General features: G+C 36.7%; 1 protein-coding gene across 1 annotated transcript; it reads right to left on the reverse strand.

Annotated features, from left to right (window-relative positions):
- Positions 1–25710, reverse strand: LOC116255369 (N-terminal acetyltransferase B complex catalytic subunit NAA20). The gene is made up of 6 exons (XM_031631153.2): positions 25523–25710; positions 25347–25437; positions 18851–18983; positions 994–1063; positions 506–566; positions 1–389 (listed from the first exon to the last, which is right to left on the reverse strand). Exons 1-6 carry the CDS (start codon positions 25598–25600, stop codon positions 298–300), a joined length of 525 nt encoding a protein of 174 aa, XP_031487013.1. The 5' UTR covers positions 25601–25710; the 3' UTR covers positions 1–297.

Below are 25710 nucleotides of genomic sequence, written 5' to 3' on the forward strand. Positions count from 1 at the left end.
TAAATAAAGAAAATTTGGGTAGTTAATTTCCATGAGTTCGATTTCAATCATGACCATTGATGCCTAAAACAGCAAAGCGATAATGTATCCAAATGGATGATGCATCACAATAGATAGATTACAACAATACATAATCGGTCAAAAGAACTTCGTCAGCATATGAAATTTCGTCATCACCTGGTCAAGAAAGGCCTTGCAAACATAACAAATGTAACTGTCATCTTCAGCTAACACCATGTCTTTATGCCACATGAAGCTGAGGGGCCTGGTAATGCAGGAATATCTTAAAGAAAAGCACTAGTCATATTCCAGCTCATCTGGAGTCACAGGTCGTTTCAGGGGTATCATAGACTTCTTTTCTACATCTCTTGACAGGGCCTTCCGCATATCTAAATGGCAGACAAAGAGGAAAGCTTTGAGAAAGAGGTCCAGGATACAGGTGATCCCGAGTTACTATATGTTAGAAACCAACAAAAAAGCAACTTTGTTGTTCGATATACATTACCTAAACCATCCTCCTCTCCAGAGTAGTACTTCAGCACTCTCCTGTATATGACATAGCCCAACTGATGGAAACAAGAGAAAAACAACAGAGAAAATGGTCAAGTTGTACGTATAGGACCTAGAAACTGGATGTCCAACTAGGGAACCAGGTCTTGACTCGGAAAGGCTGCTTCAGGAATATAGAAGCAATTCAACCTCAGCCATAACTACACTCCAAGTTAGTCACTTTTGTCAACTTTACAACTGTTCAGTCTCACTGCTATTCAAATATCAGTTTGGAAAAGCAAAAACAGAAAACAGAAAAAACCCAAAGGTTGCTGTTTCGTACATTACTGATTCTCCAATAGCCTGCTATTGGATGAAAAATCCCAATGTTGTAAATTCATCTGATTAGTAAACATGAGAATGTGACAGAAATCTGAAAATTTTAATAGTTATGGTAGTTCCGGCATGAAAATTAGATGTGTTGAGATAGAAAGAGGCACAAACCTTTTCATACATCTTTATTGCAGGAGTGTTGGAGGCTCTCACAAAGAGGTCTACAAAATAAGCTTTATCTCTGCAAAAGAAGTAAATTAAAGGATACTTTTGAGGAAATAAAAAAAGCTATCAGATAATGTTAGGTAACAGAGTGCCACAGCCTATTATGGGAATTCCTTTCATCAGATTATGCTGGTTGGGAGATTGACAAAGATAACATCGCCTTTGAAAATGCAAGGGGAAAAAAGGCCAAATATGACCCATATTCAAAAGGTTAATGGTGGTAGAGAGGTCATCTTACTATTAAAAGAAATAGAAGGCAACCACATCATGGACTTGAAAGGGGTTTCTTTCTTTCGAGTAGATGTGGTGTGTGTTGGAATGCATGTGTCCGTGTTAGAGGGAGGGGCGAGATGTGGAAGAGAGATATGTGGAAGAAATAAAAATAGACAATGATTAAGTAGCACCAACTCCAAAATTTTAAACTGAGTCTCTTTATTCAAGTTCTCCAGTTACATTATTGCTTGTCAAAAACAAGCGACAGTGTGGACCAAGAAGTAAGCTGGCCTAAGCAACAAAGAAATTACAACACAGCAAACCTGGCAGTGAATAGCTGCGAGTGGAACAAATTATGCACACCAATCAATTGGCTGGAATCAAATTTTGATGTTATACTCTATGATCTCAAAGACTTGCCTGGCTAGCTGTTCCTACGTGACTTGCCACTTGAAAATGCATAGTGCATACTGTACATCATGTACGATACCTAAGATAGACTAGGTGCTCAATAGCCTAGGTTTTTCTTTTTTGACAACCTAAGTTTTTGTTTTTTTTATCTTTTCTTTTCTTTCTTTCAGGCATTTTTCTTTAAAATCTAATTCTGTGCCATTTTAACTCATTTTTTTTGTTGCATGTGACATTACATCAAAAGTGTGTGTGTGTGTGTGTGTGTGTGGGTGTGTGTGTGTGTGCATGTGACTATAATTATAGTCACAATTCATATAGTATTGTACCTTGAATATTCGTGTGTTATTTTAGGTTTTTAACTCTGCTTGCATACATACATGCATACATTATACATACATGCATACATACATTATGCATATAATATTTCTTATTTATTAGAATTATAATAGAAGACAGTTCTGTGGCAAGGCAAAAAATATTAACATGAACTATGATTATATTGAGGATTTGCAATCCCACTTTTTTTTTTTTTTAATTTGATCAGTAATTTGAGGTTCTGTTTTAGGACTTTAGTTTTATAAGTTATATTTTAGAGTTTGAGCAAATACCATTTGGTGAATAGTAAGACTTTACATGCTCTATAACATTTGAGTTTTGTCTTTGGTGCCCTAAAACCTCTTATAATAAAAAGGAGATTTGTCCAACATTGGACCTGATGACGCTGCATGTCCAGAACCTGCTGATGCCACAAGTCCAGAACTGAACATCACTGACTGCCTTCAGCATTTGATGAATGAGTTGGGTTGTAACTGCCCTCATCTGATTTCCTCCCTATTGCATACACATTTGTGAGCTTATTGAAAGAAGTCATTATTAGCTTTGTGAGTTTTCATTTCATGTGCTGAGTCCTTGGTTCATAGGCTGTTCTGCATGCACACATATGGTGTGAATATTCAAATGATATAGAGGACCATCTGATTTCTTTCTTTGAAGTATTGATTGTTGCCTCAAAGTGTGTGTAAATTGAGGAGTTGTAGTGATTAAGGCTGATCATCTTGAGAGCAAATTTGAAGTCTTTTCCTTTTTACCTTCCAAAGGTGCAAATCTCTCCACATGGCTGACTGAACTTTAACTCCATCCCTCTCAATCTTGATGGAAGCAGTTACATCATGTGAGTAGGACATTTGAAGACCTATATCAAAGGCCAAGACACAGAGGTACATATAGGAAGTATGATTCCCCAATCTACACCAAAACTTCTTAAGATTAATAATGAGGTAGATAAGACTCTTGATGAAGATCAAAGATTTAAAAGTGATGCAGAAGTATTACAAAACTTAGATGAATAGGATATGAAAAATGTCAAAAACTTGTTTTCGATTCTTAGTCGAATGAAAGCCAAAATTGTCTATTTATAGTACAAGAAAGCTAATGAGGTGCAGGAATATTTTAAAGGAATGTCTGCCCAAAAAAAGACATGGACCATAAAGCTAATGAGGTTTGGAAATATCTTAAGGGAAAGTTTGAGGAAGGGTGTCAAAACTTATGTAAATACATACAGACATATGTATACATGTGTGTGTGTGTGTGTGTGTGTGTGTGTGTGTGTGTGTGTGTAACTGGCTGACCAATGTTGTTGGATGACAAAATATTTAAAAACCGTTGCCAAAAATACCATGCAACTGATGCACTAGCAACGGTTTATGGTATACCGATGGTTTATGGTGTTTTTATATATATATCGTAGTAACAAACATCGTTTTAGAGTTTTAAACAGTGAGGTTTCTCTCGGGTATAATACGAGGAGCTTGAAAAGAAGGGTGGGAAAGGAAAAAATACAGTAAATTTTAAAAAAATCCTATAAATTGGGGATAAATAATAAATAAAATAATGAGCAATATACATAATAATTAACAATAATACATAATAAAAATAAATCATTGTAATAAGTTATGATTTAGAACTATGAAAAGTAGCCAAACATATATAACAATATAACTTTATAACCCTAATGCAAAACCGGATTAAAAAACCAGACAAAAAAACATCAATTAGGTGGTAAAAAAATTATAAATCAAGCAGAAACAGCCTTAATAAGCAGAACAAAAAGAAGTAGGCAGAAAACAACCTCTATGAAAGGTTAAAACAATTAACAATCAAGCAGCAAGCGGTGTCAATAAGAGGACATCATGTTTAGCTAATTTTTCCTATCAAAATGAGACAAAAAAGGATAAACTACCTGTTATAGCAGAACAAGGAGAGAGAGACTGAGAGAGATGGGGAGCAGCAGTAGAAGATTTGTTCAGCAGCGGTCCAGCAGAGGCAAAAGTTCCCTAATCTGTCCAGCTTTTAGTTTTCTCTAAATCTAAAACCCTAGGAAGCTCATCCTCCCAAAACTGAGAACAAAAATGATGCCCAAGGAACTTGACTTCAGCCTTAGGCTGTAAAGTTGATTCTTTTCTTAACAATCTTTTTCCATTTCGCCACTATAATATTCATATATTACATTTGATACCACCGAACCTAAAAAAATTGAAAGAATAAAAGGACGCAAAAAAAACATGATGAAAAAACTTTTTTTCACGTTTTTTTCAATTTTACTTTTTTTTTTTTAAAAGACACAATTTTTTCCCCTTTCTCGGCTAATGAATTTCTTGCGTTTTTTTGAAAAAAAAATTGAGATATTTGTGTTGGTAATAAACAATAATGGAAAACTGTACCTTATGTTGCATATAATAAACTTTACAGAACTTATGAATTAGAGGAAGAGAGCACTCATACAACTCACAACTCCCACAATGCCACCTTGGCACACCTTACACTTGATACAAATGACACCAACCAAGGCACCTATTTATAGGCTACCTCAAGACACTCAACTTTTGACTCATAAAACTCCACACTAATAGTCATTACAGACATGATATTAAAAGATGTTCAAAATAAAAAAACCTCCCCATTACCACCTTAATTTATTATGCTACAACTCTATGACACTAAAATAAAAACTGCAATATTTATTCCACACTAATAGTCATCAGCAACAGCTTCACGGATAAAAGTGATGACGTAACTCAACGTATTTAGTTCTTCCGTAGAACACCGGATTTTTTGTCATGAAGATTGTTGCTTGATTATCACAAAAAAGTTCAGTCACCTGATCTTGCTTTTGGTGCAAGTTGCCCAAAATTCTTCGTATCCAAATAGCTTGACATGCAGATGTGGTGGCTGCAACATACTCCACTTCAGAAGATGATAGAGCCACAGTTCTTTGCTTTTTGGACATCCATGACAGAGCCCCCGATACAAGTGTAAAAGCATATCTACTTGTGTTTTTCCCTATCATCAACAAAACCAGCTCAGTCGTTGTTAGAAAACCCAATTAACTTAAAATTGAAATTAGATCGGTACCAGACCCCGTAGTTGGTTGTTGATTGGATGTAACGAAGAATCCATTTTGCTGGTCCAAAAATATGTATTGATTCACAATGCATAAACCTTGAAATCGGACCAACTAGGTATACAATATCTGGGTGTGTCTATGTGAAGTACACTAATTTCCCAACTAAACTTCTGTATAACTTCTCATCGGCTCTCACAATACCATCTGTTGACGGGTTTGGTTGTTTCGGGTCTGGGCCTGGACCCGATCCACTTTGTTATGTTGCTGGGTTCTATTTATATCCTTTGCAATCCCTCTTTTCAGAGTGTAATGAAATTCTAAGAGAGAGAGTGTCTGGCTGCTAATGGGTACCAGTCCTCCTCACTCGTGGTTTTTTTCCCTCTTGTTGAGGGGTTTTCCACGTTACATAGTGTTCTTCTTTTGCTTTTGTTTCTACATGGTATCAGAGCCAACTGGTTCTGAGATTACTGTTTTTGCTTAGACGGAGATTTCCTTTGTCGCTTGTTTCTGCCACCGTGAAGTTCCGGCGTCAATCCCTGCTTCGTCCGGCAAGTTGGATCGTTTTTTCTGTTGTCCTCGTGTTGGAGGAGGAATCGTGTTGTCACTGTTCATTGCCCATCGCCCGACGGTTTCAGCCCGACACCTCTCCATCACCCATCGTTCATCGCCCATCGCCCGTCGGTTTCTGTCGGTTCCTGTCGGTGCTGCCACCACGCACCTGCTGTCGCGTCCTAATGTCGGAGCTTAGGCGTCGCCCAACCTTGCCAACTCTTGCTGTTGGGCCGACGCTCCTCTCTCTGTCGCCATGAGTTCCGGTGGGAGTTTTGCTCGCCGGCTGCTGCTGCCCTCTCCCTACTGTTGTTTCTCGGGTGCGGCAGCTTCTTCCATGCGTCTGTGGAGTTTCAACTTCATCCGCTGCTGCCTGTTGCCGTTGCCCGCCTCTGTCAACTCCAGCTCCAACACTGTTGCTCGTCTGTGCTCTCTCAGTCGCAAGTTTTTTTGTCGCCGCCCACTCCACAGCATCACTCGTGCCCCCGTCGTCGCCTTCTCCTTCACCGTCCAGCGTCGTCCTCAGCTGCGCCTGGTCTATTCAGCACTGCCCAGTGCTGCGGTCCGGTGTTGCTTGCTCTGCCTAGTGCCACCTGCTCCGTCCAGCATCACACGGTGTCAGCTGGCCACCTCCTTGCTTGCTGCTGCTCCACTGTTCCGGCATCGCCTATCTCTTCTTGACCCTAACATTGCAGCCCCTTCTGCCGCTGACTGCAGCCCCCTCTGTCGTCGTGTTACAGCCGTTGAGGCTCTTGTAGGGCCTTGGTGCCTCTTGTGCTTGTCCAACTGCCCTTTTTTGCTCTTTGGTTAACCTCCGTGATGGCGGATTCTCATATAGGAGAGTGGATCATCGAAAGTGGCGCTACTCACCACATGACTGGTGATCCTGAGGTCTTTCATGGGTATAAGCTTTCGTCAAGAAAGGAACGTGTGTCTCTTGCCGATGGTTTCTCTATTTCTGTGGCCGAAAAAGAGAGTCTCTCACTTTTAAACAAGTTCTTAGTTCACAATGCTCTACATGTTCCTCATCTTCCCTTGAACCTCTTGTCGGTTAGCAAGATTACGAAAAAGTTGAATTGCGAACTTATTTTTTCTGTTGATCGGTGTGTTCTGCAGAACTTGATGACAGGGAAGAGGATTGGGATTGGTTTGGTTTCTGAGGGGCTATATCATTTACCCATGCATACTGCTAGAGCTCTCAAGACGGCTGCCAACAAGACAAAGAAGAGTAGAGAGGACTCCCTTAAGTTGGTTATGTGTTGGCATGAGCGCCTTAGATACCTTCCTTTTAGAATTCTTAGACAGTTGTTCCCTAATTTATGTTCCAGGTTAGATATGACTATAGACTATAGTGTCTTGTGATATCTACACCTGGCTAAACATGTTAGGGCTTCATACCCTGTTTCTATCCATCGTTCTAATGAGGTGTTTGCCTTGATTCACTCTGATGTGTGGGGGCCTTTGGAAATTCCTTCTTGTCATGGTTTTTAGTATTTTATCACCTTTATAGATGATTGTTCTCGTAACACCGTTGTTTACTTGCTAAATGACCGTAGTGATTCCTACTGTCATAGAGACTTTTATTGCTTATGTGGAAACTCAATATAGAGCATCTGTTAAGACCTTTCGGTCTGACAATGCCCGTGAATATACGTGTCAGTCTGTTGATAGCTTCTTTCAAAAAAGGGAATTGTTCGTGAAACTTTATGTAGTTATACTTCTACTCAAAATGGAGTTGCTGAACAAAAGAATCGCCAGTTACTGAATATGACTCGGGTTCTTCTTTTTCAACGTCATGTTCCACAAAGGTATTGGGGGGATGCTATGTTGACCAGTGCGTATCTAATCAACCGTATGCCTAGTCATGTGTTGAATGGACAGACGCTTCATTCTATGTTACCGAGGAGCCGTAAACCTTTATCTCTTCCACCTAGAGTTTTTGGTTGTGTCTGTTTTATTCACAATCACAGTCCTAATATTAAAAAGTTTGATCCAAGGTCAATTAAGGACATATTTCTAGGTTATTCTCCCACTCAAAAAAGATACAAGTGTCGAGATCATTCCACTGATCGTACCTATGTCACCAAAGATGTCACCTTCCTGGAACATGCTTCCTATTTTGGTGAGAATTCTCTTAAGGGGGAGCGGTCTACAATGAGAGAAGAGTATTCTCTCAATCAAGAGATTCAGTTTACAGATATTTTGGATTACAAGAAGGAAGAGACTCAGATTACGAACCCTCTAAAGCACAATAAGGTTGATGACTGTTCGGCTGTGAATGAGGAGGAACAAGACCGTTTGTTTGGGCACGTTTACTCTAGGCGAAGGTTGCCTGCGGCAGGACCCACTGGTGGAGCTGACGAAGTGATGCCCTCTAGTGACAAAGATCTTATTCCCAATCCTAATGCTAGTCCTTCCCTGAATGACCCAAGTCGTGCTCAAGGGATGTCAGTTGAAGGTACTCAGGCAAAGGCTGAAAGCGAAGAATTACTCATTGCTCTCAGAAAGGGTGTCAGGTCATGTACTCAACACCCTATTGATAACTTCATGTCATATTCTAGACTGAGCAAGAAATACAATTGTTTTGTTTCATCTCTTTCTTTGGCTATGATTCCCAGGACTGTTGCTGAGGCTCGGAGTGATCCCAAATGGATGTTTGCTCTGCAAAAAGAAATGGAAGCCTTGAACAAAAACATGACATGAGAGGTGGTAAAGATTCCTGAAACGGCTCATCTGGTGGGATCAAAGTTGGTTTACACCATTAAATATAAGCCAGATGTGAGTGTAGACAGATATAAAGCTCGTCTTGTTGTCAAGGGGTTCAATCAGAAATATGGAATTGACTACTTGGAGACCTTTGCTCCAGTTGCGAAGATGAAGACAGTCAGAGTCATTATCTCCTTAGCAGTGATAAAAGAGTGGAAGATGTACCAACTTGATGTCAAGAGTGTTTTTCTCAATGGAAACCTTGAAGAGGAGGTGTATATGTGTATGCTTCCAGGATATGAGGAACCTGAAAAATGTTGCAAGTTAAGGAAAGTTTTGTATAGGCTTAAGCAATCCCCTCGAACCTGGTTTGAACGACTTAGACTTGTAATGATACAATATGGATATCATCAAGGGAATAGAGATCATACACTCTTTGTGAAGAGGAATGAACAAAAAGTTACTCTTTTGTTGGTATATGTGGATGATATGATTGTCACAGGTGATGATGAAGATGAAATCACTAAGTTAAAGAAACTGTTGGCGATCGAGTTCGATCTCAAAGACCTTGGTAAGCTAAAATATTTCCTTGGCATTGAAATTGCTAGGTCTGGTACTAGTCTTGTGCTAAATCAACGGAAATACACTCTAGATTTGTTAAAGGAGACCGAAAAACTGGGGTGTAGATCTGCTTCTACTCCTCTTGATGCTGGGCACAAGCTGAGTCTTAGAGATGGGGAGCCTCTCTATGAAGAGGCCAAGGGAAGATATCAACGTCTAGTTGGGAAGTTGATTTATCTTACTCTCACTAGACCCGATATTACCTTTGTTGTGAATGTGATGAGTCAATTCATGCATGCTCCTACGGATGCACACTTGAAGGCTGTCAACAGGATCTTGTGCTACTTGAAGAGGAATCCTGGCAAGGGTTTCTGATATGTTAAGCAAGACTCTCTTGGCATTGAAGGTTACTCAGATGCAGACTGGGCAGGCTGTATTGACACTAAGAGGTCCACCTCGGGATACTGTATCTATTTAGGAGGAAATCTCGTAACGTGGAAGAGTAAGAGACAAGACGTTTGCTCTCGTCCAGTGCTGAAGCAGAATACAGAGCAGTTGCTATGGGTGTTTCTGAGTTACTGTGGCTGAAAGTATTGTTGACCGATATTGTATAAAGATTGAAGGACCAATGAAGATGTATTGCGATAACAAGTCAGCAATCAACTTGGCCAATAACCCTGTGTTACATGACAGAACAAAACATGTTGAGATTGACTGTCATTTCATTCGAGAGAGAATTGATGCTAAAGAACTTGTTCTTCCTTACATGAAATCTGAAGATCAGACAGCTGATGTTCTAACCAAAGCCTTGTCTTCGACTTCATTTGAGAGAAATGTATCCAAGTTGGGCATGTTTGATCGGTATGACCAACTTGAGGGGGAGTGTTGACGGGTTTGGTTGTTTCGAGTCTGGGTCTGGACCCGATCCGCTTTGTTATGTTGTTGGGTTCTATTTATATCCTTTGTAATACCTCTTTTTAGAGTGTAATGAAATTCTAAGAGAGGGATTTAGGGTTTAGGATTTTTTCAAATGGTGGGCACCAATCCTCCTCACTTGTGGTTTTTTTCCCTCTTGTTGAGGGGTTTTCCACGTTAAATAGTGTTCTTCTTTTGCTTTTGTTTCTACACCATCATTATAGTTAACTTCTCATTAGTGTTCATGAGAGTTGAACATGACTTGCATGATAACATATTGAATTTCTCAAGTATGTTTAAAGCATACTTTTCTTGAGAAATAAAAATACCATTGCTAGTCTGTTGAACCTAAAGTCCAAGAAAATAATGTAACATCCCATCCCAGGTTTGAAATATCAAATTCACACATCATGCTTGTCTTAATTTTTTCAATGAAACTATTAGACAAGCCTCTATAAATGATATCATCTACATAAACACATACTATAAGAACATCATTACTTATTCCCTTCATGTATAAAGTGGGTTCACTAGACTTCTTCTTTCAAGAAGCCATTTAAAAACGCAGACTTTACATCAAATTGAAAAACTGGCCATTTCATATGAGCAGCTAATGCCAAAATGATTCTTTTCAAAATATGCAACAAGGTAAAAAGTTTTTGAAAAATCTACTCCATATTCTTAAGCATACCCTTTTGCGACAAGTCCAGCTTTGTATTTTTGCACACTTTCATCAACATTGTATTTCATTTTGTAGACTCATTTAACACCAATGGCATTTTGGCCATCTGGTATAACTACAAGTTCTCAAGTATCATTCCTTTCAATGACCGCTATTTCTTCCATGGATTTCTCTCATTCATGTTTTCCTCAAGCATCTTCATAACATGTTGGTTCTATAACCATCAAAACAAGTACACAATTATAAAGATCATCAACTCTCCTTACCTTTTTTGGAGGACTATCATTGTCCATAGTAGGTCCAATATCTTGGTTTCTTTGAGCTCTCCATGAAAATGATGTTGTTGGTGAGGGTTGGGATTCATCTTTTTCAAATTCATTTGGTTCGTTTCAGTCATTTTCAGTAACCAAATGCTCATGTTTGTTATCCCACTTCCAAAAACTGCTTTCATCAAAAACATCTCGCTGAATAATAAGTTTTTTGGCATCAGGATTATACAACTAATTCCCTTTCGTAACATCTGAATATCAAACAAATATACATTTTCCACTTTTCTTGCCCAACTTAGTACGCTCGCTTGAATCAATTAACGCGTATGAAATAGATCCAAAAATTTGTAAATTACTTACATCAGGTTTGTGTTTCCATCAAGCTTCATAGGGTGTTTGACTGCGTACTGCTTTCGTTAACGAAATATTTAAAATATGAACCGGAGTAGCCACTGCTTCTGCTCAAAAATCATTTGGAAGTGGACTTTCCCTCAGCATGCTTCTAGCCATTTCTACCACAATTTTGTTCTTTTGCTCAACAACACTATTTTGTTGAGGTATCTTCCTTACTGTTAACTGTCTACGAATTTCATTCTTTTTGCAAAAAACATTAAAATCATTAGATAAAAATTCTCCTACGTTATCCGTGTGCAAACATTTTATAGCACAATCGCTGCTCTTTCATACTAAAGCTTTGAACTCTTGAAATTTTTCAAAAGCTTCTGACTTTTGGGAAAGAAAGAATACCCAATTTATACGAGTAAAATCATCAATAGACCACAAAAAATATCTACTGTTGTTCAAGGAAGGAGTATTCATAGTCCCACACCAGAGGCTTCTCGGCCCTCCATGTCTTTTCAATTGGGAAAGATATATGATGTTGTTTTCCATATAAACATCATTCACAAATCTCATCATTACATATGATATGAAGGTGAACCCAATACCATGTTCTTATTGTTTAATAATTTTAGGTCATTATAATGCAAATGATCATACCTTAAATGCCAAAGCTGAGAGATTTTATCAATATCACTAACTAATGCAACTTCATCTATATGTAAAAATTCAAGTGGAAACATCCTATTTAGAGCCATTTTCAGTGTAATGAAAGACTTACTATCTAACTGCTTTTTCTTGATTTCATAGGTTCCACTATAAAATTAAGTAAATAACCATTTTCAAGCAATTGCCCAACACTCAATAAGTTGCAAGTTAAACCAGGTATATAATAAACATCATGGATTAACTTTTTACTATCTGATTTAATCTTAACTTCAATAGTTCATTTGCCTTCACTCTATACTTGCTTGTTATTTTCAAGTCGTGTACATACCTTCCCAGACTCGTCAATATAGTGGAAAAGATTTTTTTCACCTGTCATATAGTTACTGCAACCACTATCTAAAAACACACATGATTGACCTTAACTTTTGAATGGGCAATGAAAAGGTTACCTTCATTACTTTCTTCCTTTTCTTCAACCACATTGGCATGCTTTTTTGCATTCTCCCAACATTTTGTCTCGACATGCCCATATTTTTTGCAAAAATAACATTGGTTGTCCCTGTAACTTGGTCTTTGATTACTACCATGGTCATCGTCATGCCGACCTCCACCAAATCTCCCACGGTCACGGCCACGACCATGACCATGATAGCCACTTCTATTACTTCTTCTACCTGCATATTTGCAATTTGACATACCTTAACCATCTTTTTGCTTGTTAGAAATTTTTATCTTAGCCTCAAATACATGCTCAATGCATTTTCCTGTTGACCTGTTCAATCTCGCTTCATGTGCTAAAAGCGAACACATCAATTCGTTAATGGAATAAGTACTCATGTCTTTAGATTCTTCTGTAGCAGTTACGACATGATCAAATTTGGATGGCAAACTTCGTAAAATCTTCTCTTCTACCTTTTCATCTTCCATTATATCTCCAAAGATTTTCATTTGATTTATGGTAGTAGACATTCCAGCAAAGAAATTTTGGATGCATTCATTTTCTTTCATTTGCAAGGTCTCAAATTCTGTATGTAGAGTTTGAAGTTTTGTTGTTGTTACCTTGCTATCTCCATGATAAGCTTACTTAAAAATATTCCAAGTTTCACTTGACTTGGTTGCTGCTGCAATGCGAAGGAAAATATTTTCAGTCACAACCTGCTGCAAAACAAGAAGAGCCTTTGCATCCTTCTTGCATGTCTCCTCTTCATTTAAAGACTCTGCCACATCATTTTCAACTAGAACCCAAAGATCTTGTGATATAAAAAATGTTTTCATTTTAATGCTCCAAAATTCATAATTTTCTCCATTAAAAATAGGTATCCAAGTGTGTGAGAGGTTGAGAGTAATATTCAAATTCAAACCATTTGATGACATTTTTCAATCAGGCATTTACGGACAACCTTGAAGAACCGGCTTCAAAACAATCTTTGCAACGTACAAATTCGCTCCAACAAATATGCAACCTGGGCTTTGATACCCCAATGTTGGTAATAAACAATAATGGAAAACCGTACCTTATGTTGCATACAATGAACTTTAAAAAACAACTTCCATATTAGAGGAAAATATCATTCATACAACTCACAACTTCCACAAGGCCACCTTGGCACCCTTACATGATACAAATGACACAAACCAAAGCACCTATTTATAGGCTACTTCAAGACACGCAACTTATAACTCATAAACCTCCATACTAATGGCCATCACAAAGATGATATTAAAAGACATTAAAAATAAAAAACCTCTCCATTACCACCTTAATTTGACACTAAAACAAAAACTACAATATTTATTCCACATATTTACTAAAATTGTTTGCATCATATTTTAATACTTTGTGACTATGATATATATATATATATATATATAGATATATATATATATATATATACACACACACACACACACACACACACACTTGTTATTACATGTCTATATAGGTAGTTGTGAAACATGGGTAGTTGTGAAACATGGGTACGGCAGCAAAGGCAAAGCACATGTGTTGGCACAGGTGCAGGTGCAGGCCTAGACACAACTCAAACATGGTTCTAGCCGTGCCAGGTGTGGTCAATGCACGCAAACCCCTATCCGACCAGATTTGGACTCGATCAAAGTTGACCAAGTCCATTTTGGTCCAAAATTAGGGTTTTTCTTTACTTTTACCATGTTCATAGTTCATACAAAGTAAACAATGGCCTCCGACTGAGCGAAGGCTGCTGCTTTTTCGTTGGGTTTCTCGTGAGCACTGTGGGTGTCTCCATCATCTGACAACCTTTCCAAAGAGGAGTACTATTTTTGACAATGTCTACTTTTCCAGAGCAACAAGTGGGTGGCAAGTCGACCTTTTCTATCATGTTTTCCTCTTGTTTGCCCATTCAATGTGTTCTTTTATCTTTTCCTGCTTTCTTGCCCGATTTCATGTAAGCAACTTGTGTTGATTATTTGGTTGATTTCGTTCTTTCTAGCTTTGCCCTATCTCCTACTGATTAGGCTTGATTTCTGTGCCATGATTTTTTTTTTTTTGTACTTCTTCTGAAATGAAATTTTGACTGAATTAGTTGAGTTGGTGATTAAACAGTTTGCTCATATATTGTACTTAGTAGTTAGTTGTGCTTTTTGTCATTACCATGCTCGTTTTATGTTTTCTTTCGTTACATCAATTTTTTTTCTGTTTATGGTTTTGTTTTTTAATACTGCAAATATTTTCACAAATATAGCGAGGTTTTTCTCTAGCATAATACGGCAAAGTTATTCTTCTCGAAAAAATCTCGACGAATTTAAGAAAAGTTAAAAAAAACTAAAAATAAAATGTGAAAAATGTGAATAAAAATCCATTAAAGTAAAAACGTAAACAATCGTGAAAAAATGCAAAAACAGAAATAAAAAGAAATAAGAAATAAAACATGTTTTTTTATGCTTTTTCAGTTTGGCATTTTTTCCCCTTTTTTGGGCGACTTGTTTTTAACGTTTTTCTCGTGTTTTTTTTAATAAAACGGATTTTCTGTGACAATGTTTCACGCCCGTTTTTCCCCTTTTTTGGGCGACTTGTGCAAAAGACAGCATTGACTTGTACTGGGTTGTTAGTTGTTACTCCGTCCGAACAGAAGGCATCTATTGTGCCCTCTTTTCTACACAAATGCAGTGTGCACATAAACCATTTGTTGTCTATGTCACCTGGGTGCGGGTGCGGGTGCGAACCAAATTCAAAATCACAGGTACGTGGGTGCGGCTGACCATGTATGTGTGTGTGTGTGTGTATAATATTAAAAAAATACATTTATGAAGATTTTAAACAAATTAAAAATGTATCATTCACCATTTCAAGCATGATTCATCAAATCAAGTCAAGTTTGATCTCAAAATTGAATACATTGTTCAAAAAATTAACGAAGGAAATAAATACTAAGTTCTATTTCATCCAAGAAATGTGTTGTCATTGATTTAGTTCATAAATATCATCCAAATTGGAAGGAATTACCAGCTCCATAGGAGTCCATATTAGAAGTATTCAAATCATGTTCTTCATGAAAGTCAGGCCCCTCCGGTACTTACATGTTCCAAAACTGCAATGCAAATATAACTTAACATTTAATTAGAAAATAAGCAAACAATTATTGAATATGACTTATACATAAGAAAGATTAAAATAAAAATATACAAGTAATCATTACAATTTCGAGATAGTAGTCATAGGTTGGAGTGAACATAAACCAGTTCCTTTGCTCTCTTGCAAGTGACTTTGTTGCTCTTGATGTTGTGAATTTGAGCTTATGTGCTCCAATTTCTTTCACAACATGATGATGTGGCAGGTTGACACAATACTTTTAATGCAGGACTTTGAAGTTTTGGTGTCTCTCTGAACCATAAGTTGCCCACCAGTTTAGAGGATCTTCATCCTCCCTTGCAAGAAGAGCTATCAGTGAATCAAAGTTACCATTTGAAAACTTACCAAACTCACTATTTACCATCTTCAATGTATGATAATCATTACAAAATCTTCCCAAGCATAGCAACCTATTACCTATGCTTTGATATTTCTGGATCTCGATGAGGAGGGCCACAACCAACTCCTCCTTTTCGCCACTTTTGTGAGTAATATTTGGGATTTAGAGAGTGTGCCATGCACAAAGGAGTATTGCTTTTGTTCGATCTTTTTACAAGAACTTCATGCACATGATTGAAGAAATCTGAGTCATCAAGAGCTACATCCTTTTTCTCATGTTTATATATTACACTATAAATTTTTTCAATCATGATATCCCACATTTCATAAACTTTATGCAGAATGGGACCATCTTTATCAACCTCTCTTATCATCTCCCATATAGGGTCTGTAAATTGAAAGAAGTATGTGACTTTGTCCCACCACTTATCATTTTAAATGCACTTTTTAACTGCTTGAGCTTTCTCATCAACATCACTACGATAAAATTCCCAAACATTGTCAGTTACCATCAATGTCAATGCACTCTTAACTTGCTTAAACCTTTTGAACATTACAATCAAAGAAGCAAAACGTGTCTCAGCAACATTTAAGAACCTCAAATCAGAATGTTTATTGAATATAGAGAGAGCATGATTATGATTTACAACAAAATTTCTGATACTTTTAACGTCATGCTCAAATTCTTCAGTCCATGAACATAGACTATATGCTTTTGAGTCTGCACGACTACAAACTGGTGCATTATCAGTAATAACCTGCACTACATGTTCTTAGCCAACTTCTTTGATTACTTCTATGAACAACGACTTTAAATATTTTGCATCTTTATATTCGCCAAATGCATCAACACACTTTAAAAAAATTGGACCATTAAGTGAACAAGCTATAAAATTTATTAATGGTCACCTTTGTATATTTGTCCATCCATCAGAAATGATAGATACTCTATGTTTATTCCATGCAAATTTTTTCTTTTCTAATAAGTTTTCTGCTTTCTCTTCTGCTAGAGGTATTCTCAATTTCTCTGAGCTTGGGGGCACATAACCAGCTAGACTGCAATTAACCAACGATGTAACTATATCCAATGTTGTAAAAAGCATATCGTAAGTCGTATCGGTCTCGCTTTAAGATATGTTGTATCATAAAATATCATAACGTATCGTAACTGTATCATTTTTTATAATAAATCAGAAAAAATGGGGAAAAAATTCAAAAAATTCATAAAAAATCAGTAAAAAACAAGAATAATATGTTCATAAAAAACACATAGATTTATAAGTCATAAGCTCCATAAGTCTATGAGATACCACATCAAAAAACAAGTTTTAGATGTTATGTAATACATCACAAGATGATAATGAAATTGTGAAAATGTTCAATGTCAATACATATAAAATGAAAGCACTCTTGACTCTCATTCATAATCAATGTCAATACATATAAAATGAAAGCACTATTGACTCTCATTCATAATCTTCATCATATTCATTCTCATCACCATTTCCATCTTCTTCTTCATTTTCATCTTCACGATTTAAAAAAACTTCTTTCCTCCCAACGAGAATCAGCCACCCATGCACAAATCCATGGTTCAATCGATGGTTTAACGATGGAAACCAATGATTTAACGATGGAAATCGATAATTTCCCTCCACGGTGGCACAATCTCTAGGTTAAAAATGAAGGGCCGGGTTTTTATAAAAAAAAACTTGAAAATGGGGGTTCCAGCCCCCATTTTTTGAAATCAGCCCGTATCGTACGATACGGGGCGTGTATCGTATCGTATTTTGTAAAAGATACGTATCGTATCGTACGTATCAACCCCGTATCGTATAACACTGACTATATCATTCCAGTAAGGACTTCCGGCTAAATTAAATTGAAGTGAACTTGCATAAAAAAAAATCTAGAAACTTTTTTTTATATATTTCTGCTCTACTCATATTTCTGAATGGAGGTAAGAAAGGATACGCCACAAAGGACGAGGGGGTAAATGGGCGGAAAGAGGGATGCAAGAAGGTTGAGGCGGAGAGAAGGGCGTCAGGAGGGAAAGGGGAAAATTTCGAGCGGGGGTGAAAAAGGAAACCTAGGTCAGCGCTGACCGCGTCCAGTGGGCAGACAGACACGGGCCCCACACGCTCCAAGAGCCGGATGTGGCAGACTGACGTGTCCGTGCAGTGTCACCAACATGTCTGCACCCGAACCCATGTCGGGCCGAGTCGACACGGACATGTTAGTCCACCAGACTCACCCATGTTTCATAGTTTGTTGTTTGGGTTTGAACCCATCATTCGTTGAGCAAAAAACTACTGTGCAACTGTTTATTGCACAAACACAATGTGCACAAACTGTTCAGTGTTTGGGTTCTTTGAACCCATCATTTGTTGAACCTTTGTGCTCTTCTTTAAATTCAAAGCTTCAAGCCTATTTACTTTGAATTGCATTATATATGAATATGATTGTATTTGTAATTTGTATGAACATATATATATATATATATATATATATATATATATATAAGATATTAAGAATTGACATATTAAATAATAAGAATATACGTATTGAATTATGAATACATAAAAATTTATGTATTGAATATATAAATCGTATGACATATAGTTGATTGTAGGAATTGTATTATAAAGTATGGATTATGTAAGAATTTTAATTTATGAATACATAAGAAAAGATTGTATAGTCATTTTGATAATCTGTTTCCTCTTTTAGACTTTTAAAGTTTAAGTTTTCTATTATTGTTAGACCTTTAGACTTAATTATTTATATTGTTTCATTCTTTATGTTATGTAATTTACTTATGCGTTTTAAGTAAGCAAGTAATTTTATTAACTTATTTTCAGTACAAAAATAATAGACCTGCCACTGCTCGAATGCATGGACCAATGCACAACATTACATGTAGGGGTCAGACCTGGATCCAAACCCAATGAGTAAGATCTTTTCAATTTCCAGACCTTGTCCACACCCTCTATCATGAAGTATCAACATGTTGTCACTGTCATTTAGGTTGTCTTTAGCATGAGTGTGTGAAGTGCATCCTAATCCCTAGGTTTTGCATTAGCATTTCCTTGTTTGACAATGAAAGGAGCATGAGTAAAGTACAATTCATTATAGCTTACATCTTGTCACTCATGTCTTCTAGCATGTTCATGAGTTTCTTTGCTAGCTTTTGCCTTCGGAATTCTGTAGCAACTGTCACTGCAGTGACATGACCATGCCATGATTCACCTTGCCCTTCCACCTTTCCCATAACTGCATGCAGACATAGAAGAAAAGGAAAAGATCAATTTTTCAAATAATAAAGTGATGAACATAACTTAAAACAAAAAAATCTGCTAATTCATTGCAAGATTTATATCAATGACACAGATTGAGGATGGCATTAGATACTTGAGAAGTCTGACAAGGTACTAGCCAAAAATCAGGAAATAGATACAAGCAAACCATGTTGTTCCATTCTCTACCTTCACCAACCAGGCAAAAAAGACCTGGATTTCTGGTCGAAAGGCAACATTTTCCAACAATTCAGCACTCCAAATAGATGAATAGCACCTTAAGTGAGGGAAAGTGGTGTTTTCTTTTACTCTTTACACAAAAAATTTTGCAATTCAAAATGTTGATCGCCTTCCAAAATAGTCCATTTTTCATCATATGGAGATGCACAGATCGATCATTTGGAAACCAAATACATATTTCAGTTTCTTAGAAACAAGACATGCCACCAATTAGAGTCTCAGCTTCCCAGGTTCTGGGGCTGCTTGGATCAAACTGGATGTCCTGATAATCTGATATTGTAGAACCTGTTACTATTCTAATTGAAAACAAAACCTATATCAAAACTCAAAAGAAGCAGAAGTGTTATGCATATTATTAAAAGATTCACAGTTTTTCTAAAATACAATTTTAATGGAATAATCATAGTTCGTAAACCCATCAAACAGATTTGGATTGACTGACTACTAAATCACCAGCCAGCGTATTGATGCAGCAACCCATCAAAGCTAGGTCATAAGTTGAACTGTTGAACGTATTTAAAAAGGAACAAGTAAATACAATTAAGTAACTATATCTATCAACACAACTACCAAATAATAATGACTCATAAACATATTTTAGGTTAATTTATTTTTAAGAAACAGCTAGAGTTTATTTATTTAACAACTAACAACTATAGTAGCAAGTGGTGCTGAATAAAACAGTCTAAAATTGGACAATTTGAAGCCAATTCAACTGATTCAGCTGATCCGGAATTTAGTTCTCTAGGATTTAGTTGCATTTGAGTCAGTCAATACTTGACTCATGACCCAGTCCATCGGCAATCTTAGTGGACTTGGACGACTCCCAAGTCAACTCGCCTGGTTTGCCAACTATGGCAATAGTTACAGGAAAATGCAGGATGGTAGTGAATATATAGAATAACTTGTGGGGGTGAAATACAGAATCACAAAAAAAAAAAAAATTGAAGGGAAAAAGGAAACAAGAACAAAATGAAACAGCAAGCCTATAGATGATGTGCTAATTTCCTGCTCACAAGAGATCCCAACTTTTCTAATTTAGTAATTTTTGAGAGTTCCATTCTTTCATCGAAACCAGAAAGGAAATTGCTCCAAGCAGTTGAAAGGTTATATCATTGTCATATATATCGTTTACAGGTATTATACGGTGAGGAATTTCTCAGGTATAATACGGCAAAGTTGTATATCTCGGAAAAATCTGGGCAAATTCTAACAGAATTTAAAAAATCCTGAAGTTATATAAAAATAAAATAAATTATAAATTAATAAAAAATACAGAAAATTGCAAAAAAAAAAGCGTATAATAAGTGTTTGCTAGTAATTTTTTTAAATGTGTCTTATTGCCGTTTTACACGACTGACTTATTTTTGACGCATTTAACGTGTCCTTTCGATTAAGACACAATATTTGTGACAGTGGGTTATATCATCTGTTTTATGCACACATCTTATAATTTATAAGGTAAAATGCATCCGAGTATGTGCCAATCTCACCCAAAAAGAGACAAAATTCCACAACAGATGGTTGCATGATTGAATCAAGACAAAAAGAAAAGGCAACATTTTAACAAAAATGACATGCTGTTACGTTCTTAGGAGCAGCGTCAGTAAAACATATTTACTATTAAACATGAAGACGATATGTGAATATCACAGTGTGAAAGACACTGCCAAATACAAATCTAGTATACATTATACATGCATTAGTTCAGAAGGATTGTTTTCACTCTTGGCCCTTGGGTATCAGAAAAACACATATTTGTGATAAAATATAAAACTCCCAAGTCTCCTCTCATCTATATCATTGGGTGCCTATCGAGCTAAAGATATTGGTTACACATGCATGTAAGGTACTAAAAGGTTACAGAAGAAAATGAAGTTACTTTCATGCATCTGTATGTGAATGTTACTTCCTGCATTACTTTGTTTGTGCACATGAATTGGTAAATGTTTGACTTTGAGCATATGTGTTACTTCTTTTACATAAGGCTGTACAAGTTAGCATAGACTTGTCCTGGCACTGATAAACTAGGTCAATGGTTGGAATCACAGTATGAGAACTGCATTGTTCTCAGCCTGTATGGAAATTTTGTGCAGGTGCTAATGATTAGATGGAAGGACAAGGTGGCACAGATTGAGACTTGAAAATGACACCCAATGCTCAATCATTGACTTAAGATGATTTAGCTTTACCTTTTAAATTATGTTCTTTTTTATTACTGTTCAAACAGGCAGGCAGACTCTGATTTTGTAAAATCAACAATAGAGTATTTAAATTATTTAGTTGACATAAAGCCTATGCGCTTCTTTTGTTTAAAATCAAAATTTTAAGGTCATAGAATGTCCCTATGTAACTCTAACTTTGAGTTTGCCTTTCCCATAGTTGAAAAACATGGCAAGCTTGGGAATCATTTGAGATTTCTGGTTGAAACAGTTAGTGGATCAAATCCATGCTTTACCCATTTATAGCTAATGCTTGCCTGACTCGGCAAGTTAATCTATCAATGTTGACTTGCACGATTCAGCACTGCTCCAATCAGTCAATTTATTTGCAACATTTAAACACTTTTTGACCTGCTTCAGGCTTAAGAATGGGTCATATTGACTATAAGAGGAGAAAAGGGCATCCGAGTTACCAACTTTTCACTTGATCCATGGGAATGTTGTGACCATCGATGACTGGCAATTGCCGAGAAGCTGCAACCGCCAGTGACTACTGGCTCCAACAGCCACTAGAGGTCTCTCTCTCTCTCTCTCTCTCTCCAGCTTTGTTGAACAAATTTGTGCCCTTAGTTTACATTTACATTTTGCATCATGTTGTGCTAAACTTTTTCACTTTCTTTCAGTTGTATTATGCTATAATTTCAAGTTACCATGATTCAGTGAATGAGAATCAGGGACTCCACTTATCATAATGTGTAGCTATTTGATTAAAGCAGTGTAAGACATTGCAAGAATTTTCAAAATCTTGCAATATTTGCAAGAAATCAAATAAAATGAAAAAAAATCACGAGATTTTGAAAATCTAACTAATTTATAGCGAATATATCATGAACTTTTCCCGAAATTTTAATATTTGTTAATTTTTTAAGGTTTTTATAATTTATTTGGTTTTTTAATTTCTCAAAAATTGTTGAGATTTTCCTGAGATTTACCTCAGAAGAACAACTTCACCGAAAAGTAAAACCTCGCAGAGATTTTCCCAAGAACGATATTCATGTCAAGGGATAAACTTAGCTGTTATTTTGTCATTTTGTTCAAGTTGTTCATTTTTCTAGTAAAAGCACTACACAAGTGTATGACCTGACTCATATGACTTGCCAAGCAAACTTGCTGAACCTGATTCGTACACCAGCCATGGGTCCAACCCACAGGATTGCCAACCCCAAAATCACAAATGAAGGAAAAGAAGGGAGAGAGGAACTAACCCATCTAATTAGCATAATCAAATTCTTACGAAATAGACACTTGTAAAAGTGATGACTACCTTCTTGAGCTAGGAGCCAACTAACTCCTCATTAGCAGTTGGCAACCTTCATGAACATCCAAGCATACAAGATGAGAAGGTTAAAGTCAACGAAAACTAGTGCTCATATTGTAGGAGACAATAAGGATGTCTGTCTGTGTGATATAATACATATATATATATATATATATATACAGCATAGGCTTTTTTGCTTCCTCTTTCATCTCTCACTCTATCAGACAGTCCTCATCCAGGATTCTAAGTACCTCAAAAAGACCATGCAAACCTTCTCCCCTTATCGTCTTTCATCCTTCCCCACCACCATTATCAACCCCTGTAAAGGCAGTGAGCAGCAACGACCTCCAGCAGTGATGCCTCTCTCTCTTTCTCCGTCTCTCTCTTACACATGCACATCTGCAACCATCAACTGGCAACAGAGGGCAGCAATTTTTTCAAAGCTTTTTACTCTTACTTTGGCATTTCAGGTTTTGATAGCACTTCATGAGCCTTTTGGTTAGAAGAAGACTGTTTTTTTTTGTATCTAAATTCCTAATATTCCTTATCTCTTCCATTAGCCATCTATATTTCTATTCAATCTGTGAAGCATAAATACCTAATAGTCCTTTTTAAACTTTGAAAGTTGAAATGGTTTGAGACATGATAAAACAAAGGGCCAACCTTTTGGAATACTAGTGCAGAAGCTAACGAATTCCCTATAATACTATTGCAAGTGACAAACACTAGGCCCACTATAGGCCAAAACTTGGTTTGTGCTAGTGATGGTCATTTTTTATCTGACCTTTTAGAACTATTGAAAAGATTCACGGACCAAAGTATGTTAACAGACTTAGATGCAGTCTGAACCATCTCTTTTCTGAATTACAATTAACTTTTTGGGTTACAAGTCTGAATTGTGAACCAGGCTTTTTATGTGGTCATCATTTTGTCTGTTGTTCTCATTATGTCCCAAAGACCAGCAACCTTTTCTTCCCTTCCTTTTCTCTTGCCAAATCACCTGATCAACCTTCTTCCCTTTCTTGTAGAATTATCAATCAGTCATTCAGAGTGCGGCATGTGTAGAAGTGAATCTATTTATGTGCAAGAATTAGGTAGTTCAAGTTGTGATTCTTGATAATGAGAACTAGGTATATCTTCCTAGGATTTTTAACTTTTCTGGTTTATGATTTACAGAATTGAACAGCTTCCTTTTCTAATACAGATAATATATCTCGACCATGAAAATATCTCATTGCAGTACTTGTGATAATATGTGGTTGTGTTGATAGCTATTGTCACTGCATTTTTATCTTTTTTGTTGTATAAAGTGTTACAAGTTACTGACCATTTTTTTTTTGTTACTGATATTATGAATCAACAGCTTTTAGAGGGAATCAGTTTATGTTCTGTCATAAAGTACACAATTGCCTCAGTCAATACTTTGACTGGACATTTTCTTTTCCACATCTAAAGGAAATATCCTGACCTTGCGAATCTAGGGTCAAGATAGAGCTGTTAGTGATCAGGCTTCTTGCATTGTTAAACATCTATGACTACCAAGCTCAAACAGCATCCTGTTCTTGAAAACTGTCCCTATCCTTTAAAGGACATCACCCCTAGATCATCATTTAAGATATGTACTTACCCTGAACTTGTCAACAACGTTTCCTAAAAATGGTTTCTCCTTCCACGTCTCATGGAAGACATTGCTCTATGGTTGATATCAAGATTACTAAATGTATGTGGGTCTATTCAATCATTGTCACAAATGTCGTTCTCAAGTTTCCATGAGTATGGTTATTCTTAGTATTAATCAAAAAGTTTATTTCTTGTAGGAAAATCTTGGGAATTCAAAAAACTAATATATATATATATATATATATATATATTATAGGCAGAACATGAAATTATGAGTTTTCTAATAATTTTATATCAAAAACGTTCATAAAAATTCAAAATAGTCATAAAAATGAAACCCAAAAAATTTTAGAAGATACTAAAAATTCTATTTTTTAAATGTCACAATTTTCATGTTTTCCATCTTCCCTTTATTTTTCACTGTTAACGTAATATTTTCGAAAACACGGCGATACTTTGGATGAACATCAGAGATAGTAAAGCAGCATACAAACTTTCTAAACATTTAACTATTATATAGTTATATCCAAACTCATTAATCACTGCAATAGTGAAAAAGGTTGAATATGTTAGAATCACAAGTTTGAGTTCAAGCACTGCAGTAACAGGATGGCAAGATTTCTAATTAATCCACAGACTTTCACAGAATTGATTAATAGGAATTTAGACTAAAGACAGCGTTGCAGCTTTGACAGAAATTAGGGATGTTTTCCACAAGTCTACGCAAGAAGAATCCTAACTATGAACGCCATGGTTCTAACTGTTACTACCTTTCTCACTAAAGAAGCAGAAAGGACTTCTTAGATTAAAATGTGATACATGCTTAGCCGTGAACACCGAAACGCGTCACATATTAACTAGGAGCAGACAAAGGAAAAATAAAACAAAAAGAAGCTTCCATATTGCCAAAATGAAGTGAAAACAGGAGGCAAGGAAAACATTTGAAGGAGTAGTGAAGGGAAGAAGGAAAAAGAATCAAAGAAGAGGTCCGGTATTTAACTGTAACCCATTATCTTGCCCGCAGGGGAAACGGCAACATGAAAGTAATCGGGCCACCGTGCCAGGTACGTCATATAGAACGACATATTGAACTGCGATCACCATCACCATCGAGGAATGAATACATCAGTTCCACAAGAGAGAGAGAGAGAGAGAGAGAGAGAGAGAGAGTCTTACCGTTTCAGTTAGGTGGTCGAGGTTGACATTCGCAAAATGGAGGAGATCGTCACAGCAAAACCTCCGGATTGTCGTCATCCCTCTCTCTCTCTCTCTCTCTCTCTCTCTCTCCCTCTCTAGTCTCTCCCTCGCACGCCGCGAAAGTCCACGAGGCCCTCCCCCTTCCCTTGTAAAGGGCCGGACGTTTG

The sequence above is a fragment of the Nymphaea colorata genome, chromosome 6 (genome assembly GCF_008831285.2).
Source record: "Nymphaea colorata isolate Beijing-Zhang1983 chromosome 6, ASM883128v2, whole genome shotgun sequence".
NCBI classification, from domain to species: Eukaryota; Viridiplantae; Streptophyta; class Magnoliopsida; order Nymphaeales; family Nymphaeaceae; genus Nymphaea; species Nymphaea colorata.

Bases quoted from the DNA above. Each gene is read 5' to 3' on its own strand.
- LOC116255369 (XM_031631153.2), bottom strand. From the start codon at position 25,600: ATGACGACAATCCGGAGGTTTTGCTGTGACGATCTCCTCCATTTTGCG. The intron at 18,984-25,346 runs GTTAAATACCGG...GTCTGCATGCAG, and splicing joins GGGCAAGATAATGGGTTACA to TTATGGGAAAGGTGGAAGGG. The intron at 390-505 runs GTAATGTATATC...TCTGCCATTTAG, and splicing joins TGGAGAGGAGGATGGTTTAG to ATATGCGGAAGGCCCTGTCA.